Source organism: Vipera berus (genome assembly GCF_964194415.1).
Source record: "Vipera berus genome assembly, chromosome: 2".
Lineage (NCBI taxonomy): Eukaryota > Metazoa > Chordata > Lepidosauria > Squamata > Viperidae > Vipera > Vipera berus.
This window is the reverse complement of record NC_138203.1, coordinates 128450258-128470435: the sequence shown is the minus strand read 5'-3', so window position 1 is coordinate 128470435 and position 20178 is coordinate 128450258. Positions and strand designations below refer to the sequence as shown.

Sequence of the window (20178 nt, the reverse complement as noted above, 5' to 3'; positions counted from 1 at the left end):
TGGGGGGGGGGGGAGTTTGAAAGCTACAGCTTTTTTTTTCCGTCTTCGTTTTGTTTTTAGGGAAAAGAGGAATCCCAGACTGGGATCCTACTCAGATCTTGTCTTTCGTAACTTTAATTACATGAAACTTGCACTACTGCTTGCTCTTTTTTCTTGAGAGAGTTGGGGTTAGGGACTGCCCCAACTCTACCCCAAATTAAGAGATTACAGGGTCATAAAAAGAGAGTTCACTGTTAGACATTCAGTTCAGCATCTAGGAATTGTTTACCTTTCCAACTCCTACGGGAGGAGCTACTGTTTTTAGATTTATAATCAATCATAGCTTTAGTTGGATGCAAAGAGAGACAAGAGCTTGGCTCCTTTTAGGGTGAATAATCACATAGAAGAGTGATGCAGAACCTGTGGCCTTCCAGGTGTCACTAAACTAATGCTAACAGCAACTGAATCCAGCAGGTCCAGTGGTTGATTTTTGTGGTAATTGCAGTTCAGCAAAATCTGCAAAGGTTTCTTGATGTGAATAATAAAATGGTTTTAATTATATTCCTGATATAAGGGTTTTGGAGCTAGAACGTCACCTGGATTGGGTATGAAATAAATAAATAGCTTAGGAAAAAGTTCTATGGGTGAAGCTCCCTAAATATCCCGATGAGGTGTGAGCATATTCAGTGACTAGAGAATCTTATTTCAAGTTGGAATGGGAAAGCACAATGTGGTGTGTAGAAGGAAGAAGGCATGGCAAATTAAGAGGCTGAAGCTCTGAATTGTAGCAGTCCATGTTACAATATTTTGTTGCAGATCTCATTCGTATTCTCTGTACTCAGAATCTGATTTGCTACTTCTGTGCAGGGCCTAGATGGAATTTCTGGTGAGAAAGGTGATGTGGGTGATCCAGGACTTCCAGTAAGTATAGAAAACATTCTTGGTGGGGAAACTATACCTTCTACTCTGTAGGAATATTGTTGTTCACGTTTGCCAAAAAAAAAGTATTTATTGTGCCTCAATAACAACAGTATATACTGAGGCTTTATTTATTAATTTATGTACTTACTTATTTACTTGTTTTTCACATTTTTTAACCATCCATCTCCCTTGGAGAAGGGCTCTGGGCAATGAGCTAAATAAAATGTTAAAATATAAAAACAGTATACAAGTTAAAAATTTATAAGGAAAGGATGACTGTTAAAATTAATTAGAAGATGAAGAGCTTTAAGGGCACTAGCCAGCCTCATGGCTATGTGCTCCTCTGAGCTCCCCATGTGAGGTCGCAGAGCTATGTTTCAATTCCATTACAGAAAGCCAGGAGAGTGAGGGCCTTATCTCCAGGATGGGGAGAATATTCCACCAGGTGGGGGGATGGCAGATAAGGCTCTCTTCCTAGTCTCCGCCAGAGTTTCTTAACTGAAGGGGTCGATAACATACCTTCCCTGCCTCTCTGAAGATGATTCTGTAGGTAGCCTGGCCCCATGTCATGTGAGGTTTTATACGTCTCAGCCAACACTTTAACTTAGATCTGGAAGCAAACTGGCACTCAATGCAGTTTGCAAAGCAAAGGTATAACATGCATCTTTATTTGGGCATCCAAAATTGCTCATGGGGCTGCATTCTGCATCAGCTGAAGATTCTGGATACTTTTCAAGGTTAGCCACATGTAGAGCAGAGCAGAGCAGAGCAGAGCAGAACAGAATATTATAATGGAATGGAATGGAATGGAATGGAATGGAATGGAATGGAATGGAATGGAATGGAATGGAATAGAATAGAATAGAATAGAATAGAATAGAATAGAATAGAATAGAATAGAATAGAATAGAATAGAATAGAATAGAATTCTTTATTGGCTAAGTGTGGTTGACACACAAGGAATTTGTCTCCGGTGCATAGGCTCTCAGTGTACATACAAGCAACAGTGATAAATCATGATCATAATCAACATAAAATACATTCATAAATCATAAGATACAACATATTCATCATAAATCATAAGATGCAACACTTAGTGGTAGTCATAGGATACTACATAAGCAAACAACATACAACATACTAGGATAATAAATAAAGCAATATAAATCATAAGATACAAGCAACAAAGTTATAGTCATAAGAAGATTAGGAGATAGGTAATAGGAAAAATGAGTATCATAGTAAGTAGTTTGACAGTGTTGTGGGAATTAGTTCTTTAGCAGAGTGATAGCATGGAGGGGGAAAATTGTGTCTAGTTGTTTTGGCGTGCAATTCCCTATAGCATCGCCTTGAGGGAAGAAGTTGAAACAGTTTATGTCCAGGATGTGAGGAGTCTGTAGATATTTTCACAGCCCTATTTCTTGCTCATGCCGTATACAGGCCTCAACAGAAGGCAGGGTGGTAGCAATTGTTTTTTTATATGCTGTTTGTTGAAGTGCATTGCAATAGCCCAAACAGGAGATGACCAGGACAAGAATGAGCAAGATATATGTAAGCTTTTTCATAGAGGTATGGTTGTTTAGAAAAAAAATAATAGAAAAAATACAAAGTAATTTTAAAAGAAATAAAAATGTGATTTGAAGTGGATGAAAAGAGCTAAACAAGAAGTCTCCAGCTGAGTAAGTAGAATTAAGAATAAAACTGATGAAATTGTTTGGAATGAAAATGAAATAAGGGAAAGAGGAAAAGAGGATGTTAAGGATTTGTAAGGGAATGAAAGCAATAAGTCAAAAACTGCTTTGAATGCTACTATGAAAAATGTTAAAATATTGATGTGATTTAGTTATGGTGAAGCAGCCTGTGAAGATTTTCAAGTCAAGGTGGTTGTATTAGACAGATAAAATGGAGCAAAACATTGCACATTTTTCATAAATCATGTTAAAATTGGTGAAGAGAGATGAATCTGTGTGTCTTGTAGGTGAAATATTCATTAAAAACGGCAAAATGGATGGAGAAATGTTCAGATATTTTAAAAAATAATGGATAGCATGTGATCTGTCGTGAGGATTATTTCTTTGTCAAAAGAAGTGAAAATGTTTCTAAGACTCTGCTTCACTTTGATCACTGGAAGAGTTGGGAATGTCAGAAGAAACATAAAACTAAGTGGAATGCTGAAGGGAAGAAGGCAAAAAGAGAGAGGGGTCAAGAACAAATGAGTGCTCAATAAACATGATTTGAATACAAAAGTGGGTGATTGATACAAGAGAAGTACCCCACTGGTGGGATTCAAATATGTGAACAACCGGTTCTCTGTCTGGATGTCACTTCCGGAAGTCCATTCAGGGCCTGGGCAACAAAAAATTAGCTCCCGGTTCTGCCAAACTGGCGCGAACTGGCTGAATCCCACCACTGAAGTACTGTTCTGTACCAGCCTGCTACCGGCCCTGCAGAAAAGGCAGGGACAGCCCCTTTTACAAGAAGGCAAGAGGCTGGAATTAAGCCTGCCAAATTTATGAATACAAAAACAAACAGAACAAGACACGAACCAAGAAACAGGAGCTTTTCAAGCGGTTGCCTTCAGCAAACCAGCCCTCCCACGCATTCCCCTTTTAAACAGTTCAGGGCGTGGCTTCTCTCTGCCTCCTTCCGAGGTGCCCCATTGCCTTCCTCTGTTTACTCCTGATTGACTGCCTCCTGCGTCGGGCGTCCTTGAACAGGGCCAGCTGTGGGTCATCTTCATCCACGCTGTCAGGCTCACACAGCTGGGTCTCCGTCGTGACCAGGTGGGAGGGGCCTGGCTGAGGGCTCTGCGGAGCCTCAAGGCCATCATCAGCAAGCTCTTCAACACCCCCCTCCTCCTCCTCTGAGTCGTCCGACCCAACTGCCGAACCCACAGGCTGACCCTGAATCACAACAAGTACCCTGAAATGGTTTTATCATACAGAGAAAATCAGTGAAGATTGAACTGCAGAATGAATATGTAGAGTGTGAATGGGTTGAGAGGAAGGGAAAGACTGTTGAATGAAGTTGACAAGACCCTCAAAAATAGAGAGATGAAGTGTACACAACAAAAAGTATGTAGCGACTAGGGAGATGGTTGAAGGAAGAACAGTTTGCAAGAACAGAAGAGTATAAAAGGTGTATGATGAGAATGAAATTTAGCTTTATTTCCCTTGGTTTTGTTCTTATTTTATATCCTAGTTTCTTTTCTACTCCAATTTCATATATATTTTCTGTGCTGCACATATCATCTTGAAAATGAATAGTGGGTTTGGTCCATATATATGCATGATTTGATATATCCTGACCATATTTTCCCCATTATACTTCTTTGCCAAACTAAATAATCTCAAATTATGTTTTCACATGTGAAAAGTATTCACTTGCTCTCTCACACACATGTTTTGATTGCCTTCTTCTTCCATCTCTATTACCCTTTTTCAAGATTGGTGACCAGAATGATATATTATTCTAGATTTGGATGTACTGCATAAAGACATTAAGTATTGGCAGTTTTATTTTCCATTTATTTTTCAAAGGTTGCCTGGTATGAATTTTCTTTTTTTCACAGTTGTCACATATTGGTGGAATCTTCACCAATTCTCAACTTTTTTTCCTGATTAGTTACAGATCGTTCAGATCCCATCCTTATCTATGGGATATGAATCTACATGTATATGCAAATAGAGTTGACAATTTTGTTTCCTCTCCTGAACTTACAATTTTTAAATTTGTAAGGTGGGATTTGGGAGTCAGGGAGATTTCCAAATGTTATAAAATAAAATAATATAAATAATATGGGAAACCTAAAATGAAAACAGTTGAAACCCATCACAATGTTAAAAGCATTTTGATGTCAGAATGGTGCATACTATACAGTTGTCTTGTAAAATATTAATGTTGATGTATATTTAAAAGTCACATCTACTGATTAAAACAATGATTGTCACAAGTAGAAACACTGCATTCATGTGTAGTGGCATATTTATATATAGCAGGAATCTTATATCAGTCCAATCAAATATAACTTAAGTTTCATTGCAGTCAGGGACATCTTTTTTCTAATTTGATCTACATCAGACCATGTTATGGCATCAGGAAAATGTCTCTGTACGCTGCAACATGTGCTTTCCCAAACGATGTCCTTAGAAACAATACATTTTGTTTTATTTTTCTAATTTTGTTTAGGGTCCACCTGGAGCTTTTGGGGAACCAGGTCCTCCTGGGCCACCAGGGAAGAGGGTAAGTTGGGACTTACATATACATAGGCAAACCTTCAAGGAACAACTGTTCTTTCAGGATGAACGCCTATGACGGCATTCTCTGCCTCCCAGGATCAGATACATATGTCCAATAAACAGCACAACTGGAAGGGAAGTAGCTCAACAAAGTGGCTGAAAAGGGATGCAGCTAATGATCGTGGATGCTCAAATACCACCACTCCTCAAGAACAACTGGATCAAACTATGACCCCAGAATGCACAAAAATGCTGGCAACCACCATCAAGGCTACATTTCTAAGAAATGTAGTTGAAAAAAGGAAATTAAACTCCAAAACAAACTGCTCAAGTGTTCCCTAGGAAACAAAGAGATACCTGAATCCAAATGAGTACAGTTCACTGCAGAACAATATCCTGCAAAAAGACCCCGACTATAACCTACCTTCCTTCCTTCCTTCCTTCCTTCCTTCCTTCCTTCCTTCCTTCCTTCCTTCCTTCCTTCCTTCTCTCTCTCTCTCTCTCTCTCTCTCTCTCTCTCTCTCTCTCTCTCTCTCTCTCTCTCTCTCTCTCTCTCTCTCTCTCTCTCTCTCTCTTCTCCCCCCGCCCTCTCTCTAATTTTTGTGCTGCCCATCTCCCCTCCAAAGTGACTCTGGGTGGCTTACAGGTTATAAAACAAGTGAAAAAGAGTTAAAAGATTAAAACAACACAAAGTTAAAATATTATTAAGAACCACAGATTACTAAAAAAAAACACCTAACATTGTTAAAAGCCAGACAGGACAGCGGTAAGGTCTTTTTACCTCATCAGCCACCTCCAGCAGTGAGCCCCCCCCTCGGGGTCCCAGGTTTTGCCAGGTTTTTATACCCTTCCAGAAGGCCAAAAGGGAGGAGGCAGTTCTCATTTCCAGTGATAGGTATAGACATACCCTAAACCAGGGATAGGCAACCTTGGCTCTTTTATGACTCGTGGACTTCAACTCCTGGCTCAGGAATTCTGGGAGTTGAAGTCCACGACTCATAAAAGAGCCAAGGTTGCCTACCCCTGCCCTAAACAATGCTAATCAGTTAGAATTCTTTACAGCCTAAGAAACAGGATTTTAAAACACAGGACCTGCCACAGAGATGCAAGAAAACATAAAACAGACAATAATACCACAGACCAGAACACAGAATCAGAAGCAACTCGAAGCAGAGAACTGAGCAGCCCTCAAAAATCTAAAGAAGGACCAAACCATCACCATCTTCCCAACAGACAAATATTGAACTACAGTTGTCATAGACAGCACACACTATATACAAAAACCTGAAGTCTTGGAGGACAAAGAAACCTACATTCCAGTAAGCACCAACCCAATAGAGAAACTAGATGACCCAGTCAACAGAATCTTTAATGACCTAATCAAAAAAGGTCAGTTCACAAAAGAAGAACAGTGGTAGATCAAATACATTAGACCCATTCCCCCTATGCTACTATAGACGCTCCAAAATACACAAATCCGACAAATCTGTTCATCCAGTTATATCATCATTAGGGACTCCAACATGCAACATAGCTATAGAACAAAAAAAACTTGGACATCGCAGAGGAGAGTGAATATTCTATCAACTTCCCACCACAGTACCTCCAAAAAAAATATCAAAGGCCTAAAAATAGAAGAAAATGAAAGTATACTTTCATTTGATGTCACAGCACTCTTTATGTCCCTAAATCTGAACTTAGTGAAAAAAATCGATGGTAGCAGCACAACACAACACACTCGACCTAACCCAATACACTTAGATTGAAATACCCATAATCATGCACCTCATCAATCTTTGCCTCACGATCTACTTTCAATTTGATGACAATTAAACCAAAATAACAGACCCATGGAATCACCACTCTGATAACTCAAAGACTGTAAAGCACAACCCACAGTAACCAAGCACAGGGAAATGCTATGTTTATACATTAGTTGAAAATCTTATTAACTACTTTCTTGATGGGCTATAAAACAGTTAAAGGAAAATTGGGCATAGATTAAAGATGTGATATTTGTGGCACAAGAGCCCTCTTAGCCAAAAGATGGTAATTTGATTTGTTGTTGTTTTTTTTTAAAAAAATGGGGAAATATCCTTTCAAGAAAGCCTGCATCTGGATAATTATGCAATAAAGGAAAACAAGGTAATTTGCAAAAATAAAACAAAATGAATTTCTTGGGGAATTCACATTGAAAATACACTTGATGAGAAGCTATATACAAATGCTCCTTATATTAAAAAAAGTCACGAAAGAAAACATTTTCACAATGTTTTTAAAAGATTTTTTTTTTAAAATTGCCAGAATAAAATGATGCAGCCAAATATTGCTCTATCATACAGCCAGTAAAACAGAATGGATACTATGAAAACAGAAATTCTGTTTGATCATCCTCCCTCCCAGTCCCACTCCCTCTTCCATAAGTGCAAAATATTTCTCACAAACAAGCTGAAAACAATATTAAAATGCATACAGGAAATCATGCATTTGCAATTTCACATCAGAAACTCACCTGGAAATAAATGTTATGTTCTCTCCTTTGGCAGAAATTCCAAAATTAAGAGACATGCTCTCCAATATGTTAGATGAAATAGAAAATATGTAACTTTTCTTTCTTGGTCCTGATTATTTTATATTGTATTTCTGAGCTGTTTTAAATGAAAAGAATCCTTCACAAAAAAAAATCAACCCAGGCATATTTTGTCCTGCTTACAAAGAAGATTAAGGTTGACTTGGAAAATCATATATTTTTTTATTGGCTTTGCTTAAAGTTAAGCAAATGTATATGAATTCTCATCTTTTTAATTCTCTGAATAAAATACAATATTCATTACAATCCATGTGTACTTTTTAGAGATATTTTATTTCTGTGATGTGAATTATTTATATATATATTTCCACTCCATGGGGATGTCTCCTCTCTAATACTCTGTCCATTTTATTATGTGTGATTTGCCTCAATTTTTTGGAAAATGATAGCAAGTTGTTTAATTTTTGTATAAGCTTATGGCTAGAACAAAACTCAACATGTTTATTTAATAAAATTGGGAGAACTAAGTGTTGTCTAGAAGAAGGGCAAAAATGTTAAACCACAAGATCTTAATCCAAGTGATTTATACAGGGACTTCATTTTTCTGTTCCAGGGATCTTTTGGGCCAGCCGGACGTGAAGGTCGACAGGGTGAGAAAGGGACCAAGGTGACAGAAAGCAAGCTAATTTTATTCTGATATCCAATAAAGGAATGCTAGTTTCTCTCTTCTTTTGTTTGTTCCCCCCCCCACACACACACACCTATTCCACTATCAATGTTCCCTGCAGGACTGGACTGAGGTGAGGCAAATATCTAAGATACAAGATTCTGAAAAGTAGCAGTGGCATTTCTGTGCTGGAAGATACATACGTTGTTTCTCAATCTTAACAACTTTTAAGAAGTCCATACATCTTAAAATTGCTAAGATTGAAAACACCATGTTGCAGCCTCTGCCATATAGCCCCTCAAGTATATCAGAAGAAATAACATTCAATTGTCAATCTAATTAATTTCTGTACATATGTATGCATAGGACAGGGATAGGCAACCTTGGCTCTTTTATGACTCGTGGACTTCAACTCCCAGAATTCCTGAGTCAGCATAGCATAGCTGACTCAGGAATTCTAGGAGTTGAAGTCCACGAGTCATAAAAGAGCCAAGGTTGCCGACCCCTGGCATAGGAGATGGGCTTGTTGTTCTTGACAACAAAACATCCTATACAGGAAATCATTCTACAATAGCCACCTCTATCCTTCAGCTCAAAAAGCAAAATAAACCAAATTAACTTAGTATTCTTTAAAGCCATCTGCTCCATGAAAATAGTGTATAACCATTGGACAATCTTGAAATAATTAAAATATTTGTATATAAGTGGGTGTTTTTCCTCTCTTTTTCTCTCTGCCCCTAGGGTGAACCTGGTACCGAAGGTCCCTCAGGGAAAATGGGACCGGTGGGCCCACAAGGATCTCCAGGCCAACCTGGTTCAGAAGGTCTGCGTGGAATTCCTGGTGCAGCAGTAAGTATCTTCAGTTCTTGGCATGTGGTTGACAAGAGGGATGAAGGAGAATAGGCTGCCAATCAATGCAATATCATGTTGCATGGAGAAGAATGCAAACATTAACAATAAAGTTCCAAGGCAGAAAATCAAGGTTTTTTTTTATAAGTGTGAAAAGAGTTTGAGGAGAAGGTGAGCCTTTGTATTTCAGTCTAAAAATAGAGGACCAGAAGCAATGAAGCTTGAACTACTAGCAGGTGGATTTAGTTGAAAAATTAGAAAAAAAAAATCTTTCTAACTCTAGAAGGCTTGGGCAAGGAATAATAAGGTTGGAAAGGGGGTGGAAAAATATTCTATTCTTTGGAACAAACTTCGCTTTAAAGAATGAATGGACTAAGTCCAGGGTCATTTATTAGATCCCTTTCAGATGAGTGGCTGTAGTTCAAAAGAGCTTTTGGTGCATCAGAAGGGAAGCACACAGCATTTTAAAGTTGTCCACATTGTCAGCTGAGGGAAATGAAGTGGTGAAGACATCAAAGAAAGCGCCAGCTGAGCATGGAGTTCCGTTAGATGCACCCATACTGTTCCTTTAGTTTATAGGCCATTTATTTTATATGGCTTAGTGAGTAATGATTAAAGAATTCCCTTTTAGCAAATTCTGATCCAGCTTCATAGTACATCATGATCTGCACCTTTTAGTTAAGAAAACCTTTAATGTATTAATTGTTCTCTTCTTTGTTTATTTTAAAAGAAAAGAGGAAAAAGACAAATAAATAAAAATCATAAAGTACATATGTTACATGGAAAAGTTTGCAGAGTAACATAAAGATAAAATTAAAGGACAAGAGAAACTATTCAACCGGAAGAAACATCTTACTTTTATCCAGATATATTAACTTGGATTAAAACAAATATGAAGATAGTTTCATGACCATTTTACCATTCCAGTAATTTCAAAACTTGTTTTTAACTATTATTGAAATCAAAATTTAGATAAGAAACTTATAAAGAGTTTGCAAGTTAAACTGAAACTAACATCTGACTTGTTTTTCAAATATAATGTATTTTAGACTATACTACATTCTCTCAGAGTTTAAACTGTCATTTATAAAGGAATTAAATGTGATTTCCAGTAAAAAGCATAAAGTATCCTTGGGAAAAATATGTATAAAACCAAGCTAAGTAATTGGTAGAAAAGGAAAGTTAGCATTTGGGACATGTTTCATCCTATAATGGATCATCTTCCGGAATAGTTGAGCTTTATGACATTTCCACCAAATATATGTCTCTTAAATTCCATACTTCCTCAATGCCTCATGCTGTTATCAGATTTTTTTTTTAAAAAATGAGTATATTAAGAGAGAAAAAATTGTTTCAAGAGCATGTTTCTAAACATTTGTGGGGGAATGTTCATAGCTGTAAAAATTTCACATGTTGATTTTTGTTCTAAGAAGTCCAGATGTATCAAGAACTAGAACAGGATTGGACAAAACCCTGGATTTAATGATTTTGTGTGAACTTGGTAGTTACGCTTTGCCTAAGCTATTTTCTAAAACCAATTCTTAATTTGGATCAGAAATATGCAGCAAAACTTTTACCAGAGAGTTCTGAACTGTCTTGTCACTTGATGGAGTTCACAAGGAGAAAGAAAAGAACAGCTATTTTGCAAGGAACCCTTTCTTTCTTTCTCTCCCCACCCTTCTTCAATAAGAGCAGGGGGAAATAGCTCTCCATCTTAAAATATTTTGAGAGAAGACTAACTGAACATATCATGGTAAGTGACCGCATAATATTGCACAGTCATCTTATTAGTCAAAAGAAAATTACAAGGTGATTGAAAACTTGCTTTGACTCCACATATACCCATAGCCTTGTTGAGACTTTTTAAAAAAAAAATAATAATGGACCCATAAAAGACACATAAAAAGTATCTCTAAAGGGTAATTTCTTTTTAAGATTCATTACTGTGAAAGCAAATACAAGAGTTTAATGTGCACAGCAGTTAGGTTTTCTTTTGATAAGATACTTGAAGAGAACTGGTGCTACAGCTCCCTTTATTGATTTGTTGTGTAGCCTCAAAGCTTCCTTTGTCAATTCTATTAATTCTAATAAAGTTTTGCACATGCTGCTCTCCTCTTGAAACTGCTGGAGAGGCAGGTGGAATGAGGCTTTAAGAGGGAGGGCAAATGATTTTGAGTTTGGGCAGACTCAGGGAGACAACGGAAGATGAGGTAGCCTGGTGTGTGATGATTCATGGGGTTGTGAAGAGTCATACACAACTTAGCAACTAAAACAACAACAGCAGCAACAATGATTTTGGCAAGCCACTTCAAGGTTACCTCCTCAAAGCTTTGCATGGGTATAGAAACAAAGCCTTTGTCACAGGCAGAAGATGAGGTAGAGAATGGGGGAGTTTGCCCAGATTTACTTTTTAGCTCCAAAAGTCTTTTCATTCTTGTTGCTAATGTTGCAAGTTCTTTCTTCTCTAGGGTGAACCTGGTTTATTGGGAGCTCCAGGACAGGCAGGCCCCCCAGGCCCCATGGTAAGCAAAAAGAAATGGCCTCTGCACAACGGCTGCTCTTGTCCTGATATTCTTGTCAGTTAACAATGCTGAGGCTCTTTTGCTTTCACAATCACTTTCCCCTTTCCCCCCCTCCTTAGTGTTGGCCTTACATGGCTATTTATTGTTGGGGGCAATGTTAGGAGGACCTTCTAATAGCAAAAAAACAAAACAGTCCAGCAGTGAAAGTAGGCTTTCCAAATTATTTTTCAAAGAAAAGAAGTGAGGGAAGCAGCTGCTTATTCTGATTCATTGAGCAGTTATTATACCAAAATGCATGGTTGATTAAGGCTCAGTTCCCACAGGGAATTGCTACTTATGATTTTAATGAATTAGCCAAGATTAAATTATAAACCGATGCCATGCCAAAGAATAGATGTGAATGAACCTATATGAAGGAAACAGTTGTCAGAATAAGGGAGGCCAAATGAGTAACAGTTCTCCTCTTCTGGGGTCACTGGGTTGTGGCTTGTTATTGACTCCAGCTCTAAATGACCATTTATTGTAAGATTGCTCAAATCCTGTTGGCCCAAAGACCATATTCAGCCTTGCATAGCATATTTTAAGTGATGCACCCAAAATGGATGAGGCCATTACTCATCTGGAGTGGGGAAGAATTAGGGATGCTAAAGGATGAAATGAATGTCTAAGCCTCTGCAAAGAATTCATGTAGCCCTTTAAACTTTTGCAAACTTCAAAAATAAGAAAAAAGATCCAATGTTGGGTCTACCTACTCTGGAGGGCCTCGCTGGCTGATCGTGTTGGTAAGACCACATTTGGTCGTCACGATATAAAAGACAATGAGACTCTAGAAAGAGTGCAGAGAAGAGCAACAAAGATGATTAGGAGACTAAAACATGAAGAAAGGTTGCAGAGATTGGGCATGTCTAGCTTACTGAAAAGAAGGAGTAGCAGTGACATGATAGCAATGACACAATATCTCAGGGGCTGCCACAAAGAAGAGGGGGCCAACCTATTCTCCAAAGCGCCCGAAGGCAGGAGAAGAAGCAACGGATGGACACTAACCAAGCAGAGAGCCAACCTAGAACTAAGGAGAAATTTCCTGACAGTTAGAACAATCAGTGGAATGACTTGCCTCCAGAGGTTGGGAGTACTGCAGCACTGGAGGTTTTTAAGAAGAGATTGGACAACCATTTGTCTGAAATGGTATAGAGCAGACATGTCAAACACAAGGCCCGGGGGCCGGATCTGGCCCGCGAAGTGGTTTCATGTGGCCCGCGAAGCCATCCTGGAAACAGTGAGGGAACGGCCCCCGCTGCCTTGGCCCTGGCCCAGAGACCCTCCTTCTGCCAGAGACCCTCAGATCTGTCCCACTCCTGCCCAGGCCCCCATAGGCACCCTTGATGTGAATGATGTAGAGCTGGCCATGCCCACCCAGTAGGCCATATGCACTCTAGCCACGCCCACCCAGTAGGCCACGCCCACCCAGGCCACACCCACCCAGCCCCTTGAGGGCAACCGCAATGCCGATGCGGCCCTCAATGAAATTGAGTTTGACACCCCTGGTATAGAGTTTCCTGCCTGAGCAGGGGGCTGGACTAGAAGACCTCCGAGGTCCCTTCCAACTCTGTTATTCTGTTATCATGAGGCTTTCAGGCAGTGCTTTTTGAGCTCCATTCTAAATGCAGCTGTTCTCCTCTTCATAGGGCCCTGCAGGGCTCCCTGGTCTCAAAGGTGATCCTGGCTACAAGGGAGAGAAGGTAAAAAAAAAAACATAAATAAACTATTCCTGCCTGAGTAGAAAATGAAAGATCTTACAGTCTCCAACTGCATCATTTCTTGTCCTAGAAAGGCTTCTTCTTTCTGCAGCTACCTTGTTAAATCTTGAACCTTCCTTTTCAATTGTTGTAACGGTTAGATGGGGTCTTGCATTATTTATGACCCAGGAAGCTGATGAGCCTTAGATTGTAGCTCAACTGAGAATTTTATATTTGCCTCCCTGCCCAGAACTGCTATAATTCAGCTAGGTTAAAGAGGAGATTGTTAAGCACATCTGGAGGTGTTCAGCGCTACGTGTACTTGCAGGGAGGGGTGGGGGAGAGCTCGCCAACTATCAAACAGAATTGCTTTAGGATGTTGTTAACTCACAAAGGACCAACAGAACAATGCATTATTGGAGAATGGAGAATCTCAGCTCAAATTATTATTATTATTTTTTTTTGGGGGGGGGGAAGCTTGTTGAATGGATCATGAGAAAAGAGAACTAGACAGTGTCAAGCAGTGGTTGATGAGTATGAGGTCCTTACCAAATGACCATGTAGTCCTTGCTTACCCATTGCAGCCAGGACTGCAGGAATCACTTTCGCTAAGCAATATGGTCACATGATGTTTTGCATAATGGCTACTTCCAATGCTTAGCCATTCTAGTTCCAATTAGGGTTGTGACCAGAAGACTACCAGTATTAAGTAAGGATGTGGGCTTCCAGTCTATCTACTGAATAATATCTATTATTCTCATGTCATGCTTAACTGGAGCAAAGTGTCGTGTATACAGTTGTATGAACACAGTCAGTAGGGGTGGGTTTTTAGCCACAGTCTAAACTCCTCTTGTTCAGCTGTATTGTTCAAAAAAGGTAAGACAGTTGATAGAAACTCAACTAGGTTTCCACCTAGGTCAACTGAGACATTAGCAATTGTGCATTATGTCACAATTTTAATATGAAACATAGTTGCTTTGGATTAAGTTAACATCCCCCGGCCAGCTATGCTGAGCAAAATATAGTTTTAAGAGAGTGCTAACCTACTTTTCTTGCTTCTTGACTTAAAAGCAAATTTCTAGAGGATCTTACAAATACAGAATTGCTCTGGGTCCACTTGCCTGTCTTATACTTCCTTTGCCCCAAATAATATTTTCCCCAAACAAAAAACAAACAAACAAACAAAACCCACCAGCTTCTAGATAGCTTCAGCCAAGATGGCTTCTTGCTCTTTGATGGGAGCATGGCCGCCACTGGCTTATCAGGTTACATCATTACCCAGCATTAGCAGCAACCATGGTTACATTCATTGTATGAATATGGCCTTTATTTAGCTTTGGAGAAATTCTCTTTTCTGGCAAGATCCAGAAGTATGAATGTATGTATGTATGCTTAGGGATGGGGAATATATAACTTTAAAATGGCCTTTTGCTTTCAAAAAACTTTGACTGAAGTACTCCAATGAAGAGAAGCAGCTTCTCAGCAATGGAGTAGCTACTTTGCTGAACAAAAGCCACTTTTCCTGAAGCGAGGCAGCAGAAAATTAAGATATATCAGCACCCCTTAATACTTCTGGTCAAAATGAGGGCACAGAACCTCTCGCCTCCATGTTGTGAAGTATCTCATACCTATCTTCACCCACCTTTCAGTATTCACTGGTTTCAAAGATCTCCTCTCCCAGCTTTGTTAGAGTGCTCATTTGTTCACTCCCTCATCTTTTTTTTTAAACTAAGCAGTTCCCTTCTTCCTTCTAGGGTCATGCAGGACTCATTGGGTTGATTGGCCCTCCAGGTGAGATGGGTGAAAAAGGTGACCAGGGGCTGCCAGGGAACCAGGGAACATCAGGCACTAAGGGCGACCCTGTGAGTAGATGGAACCTGGTTGAGATGAGACTTCCCAGTCTGGATGGGAAGAGTCCCCTCAGGCACACAATACTGATACTCATTTTCCTCCTCCTAAGGGCAATATTGGACCTCAGGGTCCTCCAGGCCCACCTGGATCTCCTGGCCTCTCGGTAAGTATTTAGTGCAAGATTCTAAGTAGCTTCCGAAATAATTCCTCAAAAGCTCCCCCTCAGTAACGGCCAAAGATATTGGCTCATTGGTATCAGATCTTCTCCGGGACGCTCCAACTTTTGCCTCCCTTTTCCATACCCGGGTTATTTTTTTTCCTTCTACGTGGCTTTGCCTTTCTCTTCTGTTCTTCCTCGGTTATCTAAACATATTTATTCTCGCAGTATTTCCATCCCTAGTACTGTTTTATAGTTGCCTATCCATCCTTTTCTGACATTGTCTTTATTTCTTTAGTTTCCTTGCAAAAGGACATTATCTCTTACGCTGTTTTGCCATCTTCTTCTTATATCCAGGGGCTCCTTTCGCCTGTTGACCCTTTCTGTCTTTCCGTAGGGCCATCTGGGACAAAAAGGCAACAAAGGCTCTTCGGTAAGTCTCAACCAATACTGCAGGGCTCATGAAGAGGAAGAGATTAAACCAGGGTTGTCTACACATGAGTTGTTATTTTTAGGACTTTAGTTTTGAAAGTCTGTATCAAAGGAACTCCAATTCTGGGCCAATGAAAGATGATAGCTGTAATCCAGAGGGCAACCAACGTATCACAAATTGTACATTTGGTTGATTTATAATGTATTATTACTATTACTCTAATCATGGGCAGGGAGGTGCACTTAAGGGAGGCTCTGAATGGTGCTTATTATCCTTAGCTCCTGACACTAGCTACTCAAGCGGAGTTGGGCTTACAGATATTGCTAAACTGCTACTCCCAGAACTCCAGATACGATCAGTGGTAGAAAGGAATATGTGCATTGGTACCAAGTTCTTGATCCAACTTCCTGCAGGGACCTATTGGACCAAAAGGTGATCCAGGACCACCAGGGCCACCAGGACCACCAGTAAGTGAATGGTTTACTACAATTTCTACACAAAATTCACCTATGTTCTATACAGCTTTCTCCAGGTTATCGTAGGCGTGTTGTATCTATATGCATTTTTCTAGCCATTTTTCCCCGCTGCATGCATATTTACTGTATTTTCTCTTAATAATACATGTTATAGTTATAAAAGCGTGCAGAAATTCCCACATTGGGAGAGAGGGATATTAAAATGCATACATCGTTGTGTAAATTTCTAGCAATGTAAATATTGCATATGTCCACATTTTTTTACACGTTGCAAAATTCAAAAGAAATGCTAAAAATGAAGAGTTTGGTTTGAGATTTGGCAACATCAATTTAAACGGTCTCCTTTGATTTATATTTGATTCCTGTCATTTCCTGGATGTGTACATGATAACAGTTCAGAAGTGGTTTCCTTACTTCCACGAAGTTTTAAATATTTTCTGCCTGGCTGAAGTCTTAGAATTCTCTGGTGATCTCCCATCCAGGTTCTTTATCGGGTCTAACTTTACGCCACGTGTGTACACACACTTTGGAGTCTTCTTCCTGTTTTTCATTTTTCTACTTCTAGGGCCACCCTGCTGAACTGCAGAATCCAATGCCCATGGGAGGCGGGCGGACAAGCCGCCAAGACTGGGAGATAGACGAACAGGGGGATGCTCCAGGGGAGGAGGATATTGATCCTGATGCTGATGGACTGGCAGAAGTCTTGGCAGCCCTGAGCTCTCTACGTAATGAGGTGGAGCTGATGCGATGCCCAGTGGGCACTCTGGACAGTCCAGCCAGGGTCTGCAAGGAGCTTCAGCTTTGTCATGCTCATCTCAAAGATGGTGAGTTGGAAGTGAAAGTGTCAACTTCCGAATAGAAGGTGCTGTCTATCCTAATTCTGAGAGCCAAAGGGATCTGTGTGTTGCCTTTGGTAACTGGGGAAAGAGGGAGAATCTGCAAAAGTGTAACTTTCTGATTGTGAGGGGACCACTTCCTCCTGGTTTCCCTAACCCTTTCTGCACTGGTCTACATAATATTCTTCAGGGGAATACTGGATTGATCCAAACCAGGGATGCAGCCGAGATGCCTTCAAAGTTTATTGTAACTTCACAGCTGGTGGAGAAACCTGCTTATTCCCTGACAAGAAATTTGAGGCTGTAAGTAGCTCACTTGACCACTAAAGAGGTGATCAGGAAAAAGATCAGAAGCTATGTAAATTGGCCTACTAGCACCTCAAACAGGTTACTTGGCTCAGGAACCTGAATTTAAAACCCTAAGGTGAGCAACAGTTTGAAATCTATGCCTTTAGGTACGACTTGCCGCCTGGAGCAGGGAGCAACCAGGAAATTGGTTCAGCACTTTCAAAAGAGGCAAAAAGGTAACGTTTTCCATTCTGTCCAGCTTGCTTTTATACCTAGAGGAAATCTGGAAAGGGAACACAGTACTATTTCCCATTTTCTGATAATCAAAGTCATTGCCCAGTGCAGCATCAAATCCATATGCAAGGCCAAGCCATCTTTCTTCACATATGATTTATAACTGATTGGATAACAGAATAACAGAGTTGGAAGGAACCTTGGGGGTCATCTAGTCCAATGCCCTGCTCAGGCAGGAAACCCTATACCATTTCAGACAAATGGTTGTCCAATCTCTTCTTTAAAATCTCCAATGCTGGAGTGTTGGAGCATTCACCACTTCTGGAGGCAGGTTGTTCCACTGATTAATTGTCCTAACTGTCAGGAAGTTTCTCCTTAGTTCTAGGTTGCTTCTCTCCTTGATTAGTTTTCATCCATTGCTTCTTGTCCTTCCTTCAGGTGCTTTGGAGAATATGTTGACCCTCTCTTCTTTGTAGCAACCCCTGAGATATTGTGTCACTGCTATCGTGTCACCCCTAGTCCTTCTCTTCATTAAATTAGATATACCTAATTCTAGCAACCTTTCTTTATATGTTTTAGCCTCCAGTCCCCTGTTCATCTTTGTTACTCTTCTCTGCAATCTTTCTATAGTCTCAACATCTTTTTTACATTGTGGTGGCCAAAACTGGATGCAGTATTCCAAGTATGGTTTTACCAAGGCATTATAACACTTCACGTGATTCTATCCCTCTGTTAACGCAGCCTAGGACTGTGTTGGCCCTTTTGGCAACTGCAGGGTTCAAACAGTGCACCTAAACCATTGTTTACATTGTATAATTGCTGGGTTCAAACCCAATAGATCATAAAAAGGCTTAGTGTGTAGTATAATTATGACCACTCTGTGTCTGTATTTGTGAGAAGGTTGCAGTTTAGACTGGAAGGAACATAGTGGCTTTCTGTTAACCCACCAGTTCTCTTCTCCTTCTGCTTCTCCTTCCCAGTTCTCCTATGTGGATGTAGATGGCAATCCTGTGCTGGTCACTCAACTCACATTCCTACGCTTGCTGAGTGCCGTTGCCCGACAGAACTTCACCCTCCTCTGCCAAAATACGGCTGCTTGGTATGAAGCTGACACCCGCAGCCACATGAAGGCACTGCATTTTCGGGCTTTCAATGATGTGGAGTTGATGCACAACAGCACAGATACTCCCATCCATGCCTTGTATGATGGCTGCCAGGTGAGAGAGCATTCTTTTACCTTTTTTTTTTAAAAAAAAAAAATCTCTTGACTACTCCAGTATTCCTTGATCTTCATCCCCACAACGTGAAATGACTCTGTGAATTGCAGCTCACAGTGATTACATTTGGACCTTGAAGTGAAGGTCTTGATCTATGAGATCACCATCTCATAGATGGAACTTTGAGTATTCCAAAATTATCATGAAGGAAAATCATCTGCTCCGAAAAACCCTTTCAATGACTTCTTCCCTTACATTCATCTCTTTTTTTTAGCATTTTCCAGCTTTCACATGAGCCATAATAGGGAAGAGACGTTAAAAGACCAGAATAAAATATTCCTCTCTATTCCACTCTTGAGAAAAATACCCATACTTTTCTGAATTTAGAGCCATTGCCTGCTTGGTCCATGTTTGCCAAACTAAGAGAAGTTCTGTTTTCTCAAGCACGTTTGATCTACTGTTTTTCTGATGAAACATTTTCAAACCCTGATGCAGCCGTTATTTCACATTCTCGGGATTTTGCTTTTGAAGTTATCTTCTCTACTTTCAGGTTCGCAAAGGTCAGGAGCGGACAGTTTTACAAATAGTGACGCAACATGTGGAGCATCTACCACTGGTTGATGTGGCTGTTCAGGATTTTGGCGATGCCAACCAAAAGTTTGGCTTTGAGCTCGGCCCGGTCTGCTTCAGTGGCTGAGCCCTCCAAAGATGGACACTCCCTCTAGACCATGTTGGACCACCTCTAGAAAAGAGAGATCTAAAAGCCTTTTCTCTCTGCACTGGGGCGGTGGGGGGGGATGGAGGGGTGCAGGAATGGAGTCAGCCTTGCAAAGACCTGCCGTTGTATTTAACCTGATGACAGCCTCCTATTTATGCGGCCAAGGTCCCTCAGGGTGTGACTCTTTGGGAGTTGCACAGGGTTCAGACTGAGCCAGGGCCCTCTCTCGTTGCAGCTCCATTATTGGTGCTATTACGCCATCTTAGTGAAGCACTGGACTGACTGGTCAGATCTGGCCACCCGTAGCGATGGGGATAATGGAAACCACATTCTCCATAGTTGAACTTCACCCCAAAAAGGACATGGGGATGTCAAGATTATGCCTGAAGCATGTTGGGAACTGGAAATTCAGGACCAATCCATTGGCACAGCCATCTACTCTAAGGCATGGGCAACGGGAAAGGATGGAGAAGTAGAGCAATAGTTTTGGAACTAACAGGCAAACACAGAAAAATAAGATACTGTA

General features: G+C 40.3%; 1 protein-coding gene across 8 annotated transcripts in view; it reads left to right on the top strand.

Annotated features, from left to right (window-relative positions):
• Positions 1-19701, top strand: part of COL5A3 (collagen type V alpha 3 chain) — a 137223-nt gene extending 117522 nt beyond the window's left edge. For 3 of the 8 annotated variants that reach the window (XM_081318843.1, XM_081318842.1, XM_081318846.1), the window contains 15 exons: positions 847-900; positions 5089-5142; positions 8282-8335; positions 9077-9184; positions 11653-11706; positions 13392-13445; positions 15197-15304; positions 15403-15456; positions 15848-15883; positions 16297-16350; positions 16925-17183; positions 17386-17498; positions 17651-17719; positions 18698-18934; positions 19485-19701. In XM_081318843.1, coding sequence (XP_081174969.1) covers positions 847-900; positions 5089-5142; positions 8282-8335; positions 9077-9184; positions 11653-11706; positions 13392-13445; positions 15197-15304; positions 15403-15456; positions 15848-15883; positions 16297-16350; positions 16925-17183; positions 17386-17498; positions 17651-17719; positions 18698-18934; positions 19485-19631 — 1455 coding nt within the window. In that variant the 3' untranslated portion in view covers positions 19632-19701. Of the gene's footprint in view, positions 1-846; positions 901-5088; positions 5143-8281; positions 8336-9076; positions 9185-10739; positions 11707-13391; positions 13446-15196; positions 15305-15402; positions 15457-15847; positions 15884-16161; positions 16367-16924; positions 17184-17385; positions 17499-17650; positions 17720-18697; positions 18935-19484 lie in introns of those variants that run through there. The other 5 variants (XR_014025282.1, XM_081318847.1, XM_081318845.1 and 2 more) reach the window with 5 other exon arrangements.
• The last annotated feature ends 477 nt before the right edge of the window (positions 19702-20178 follow it).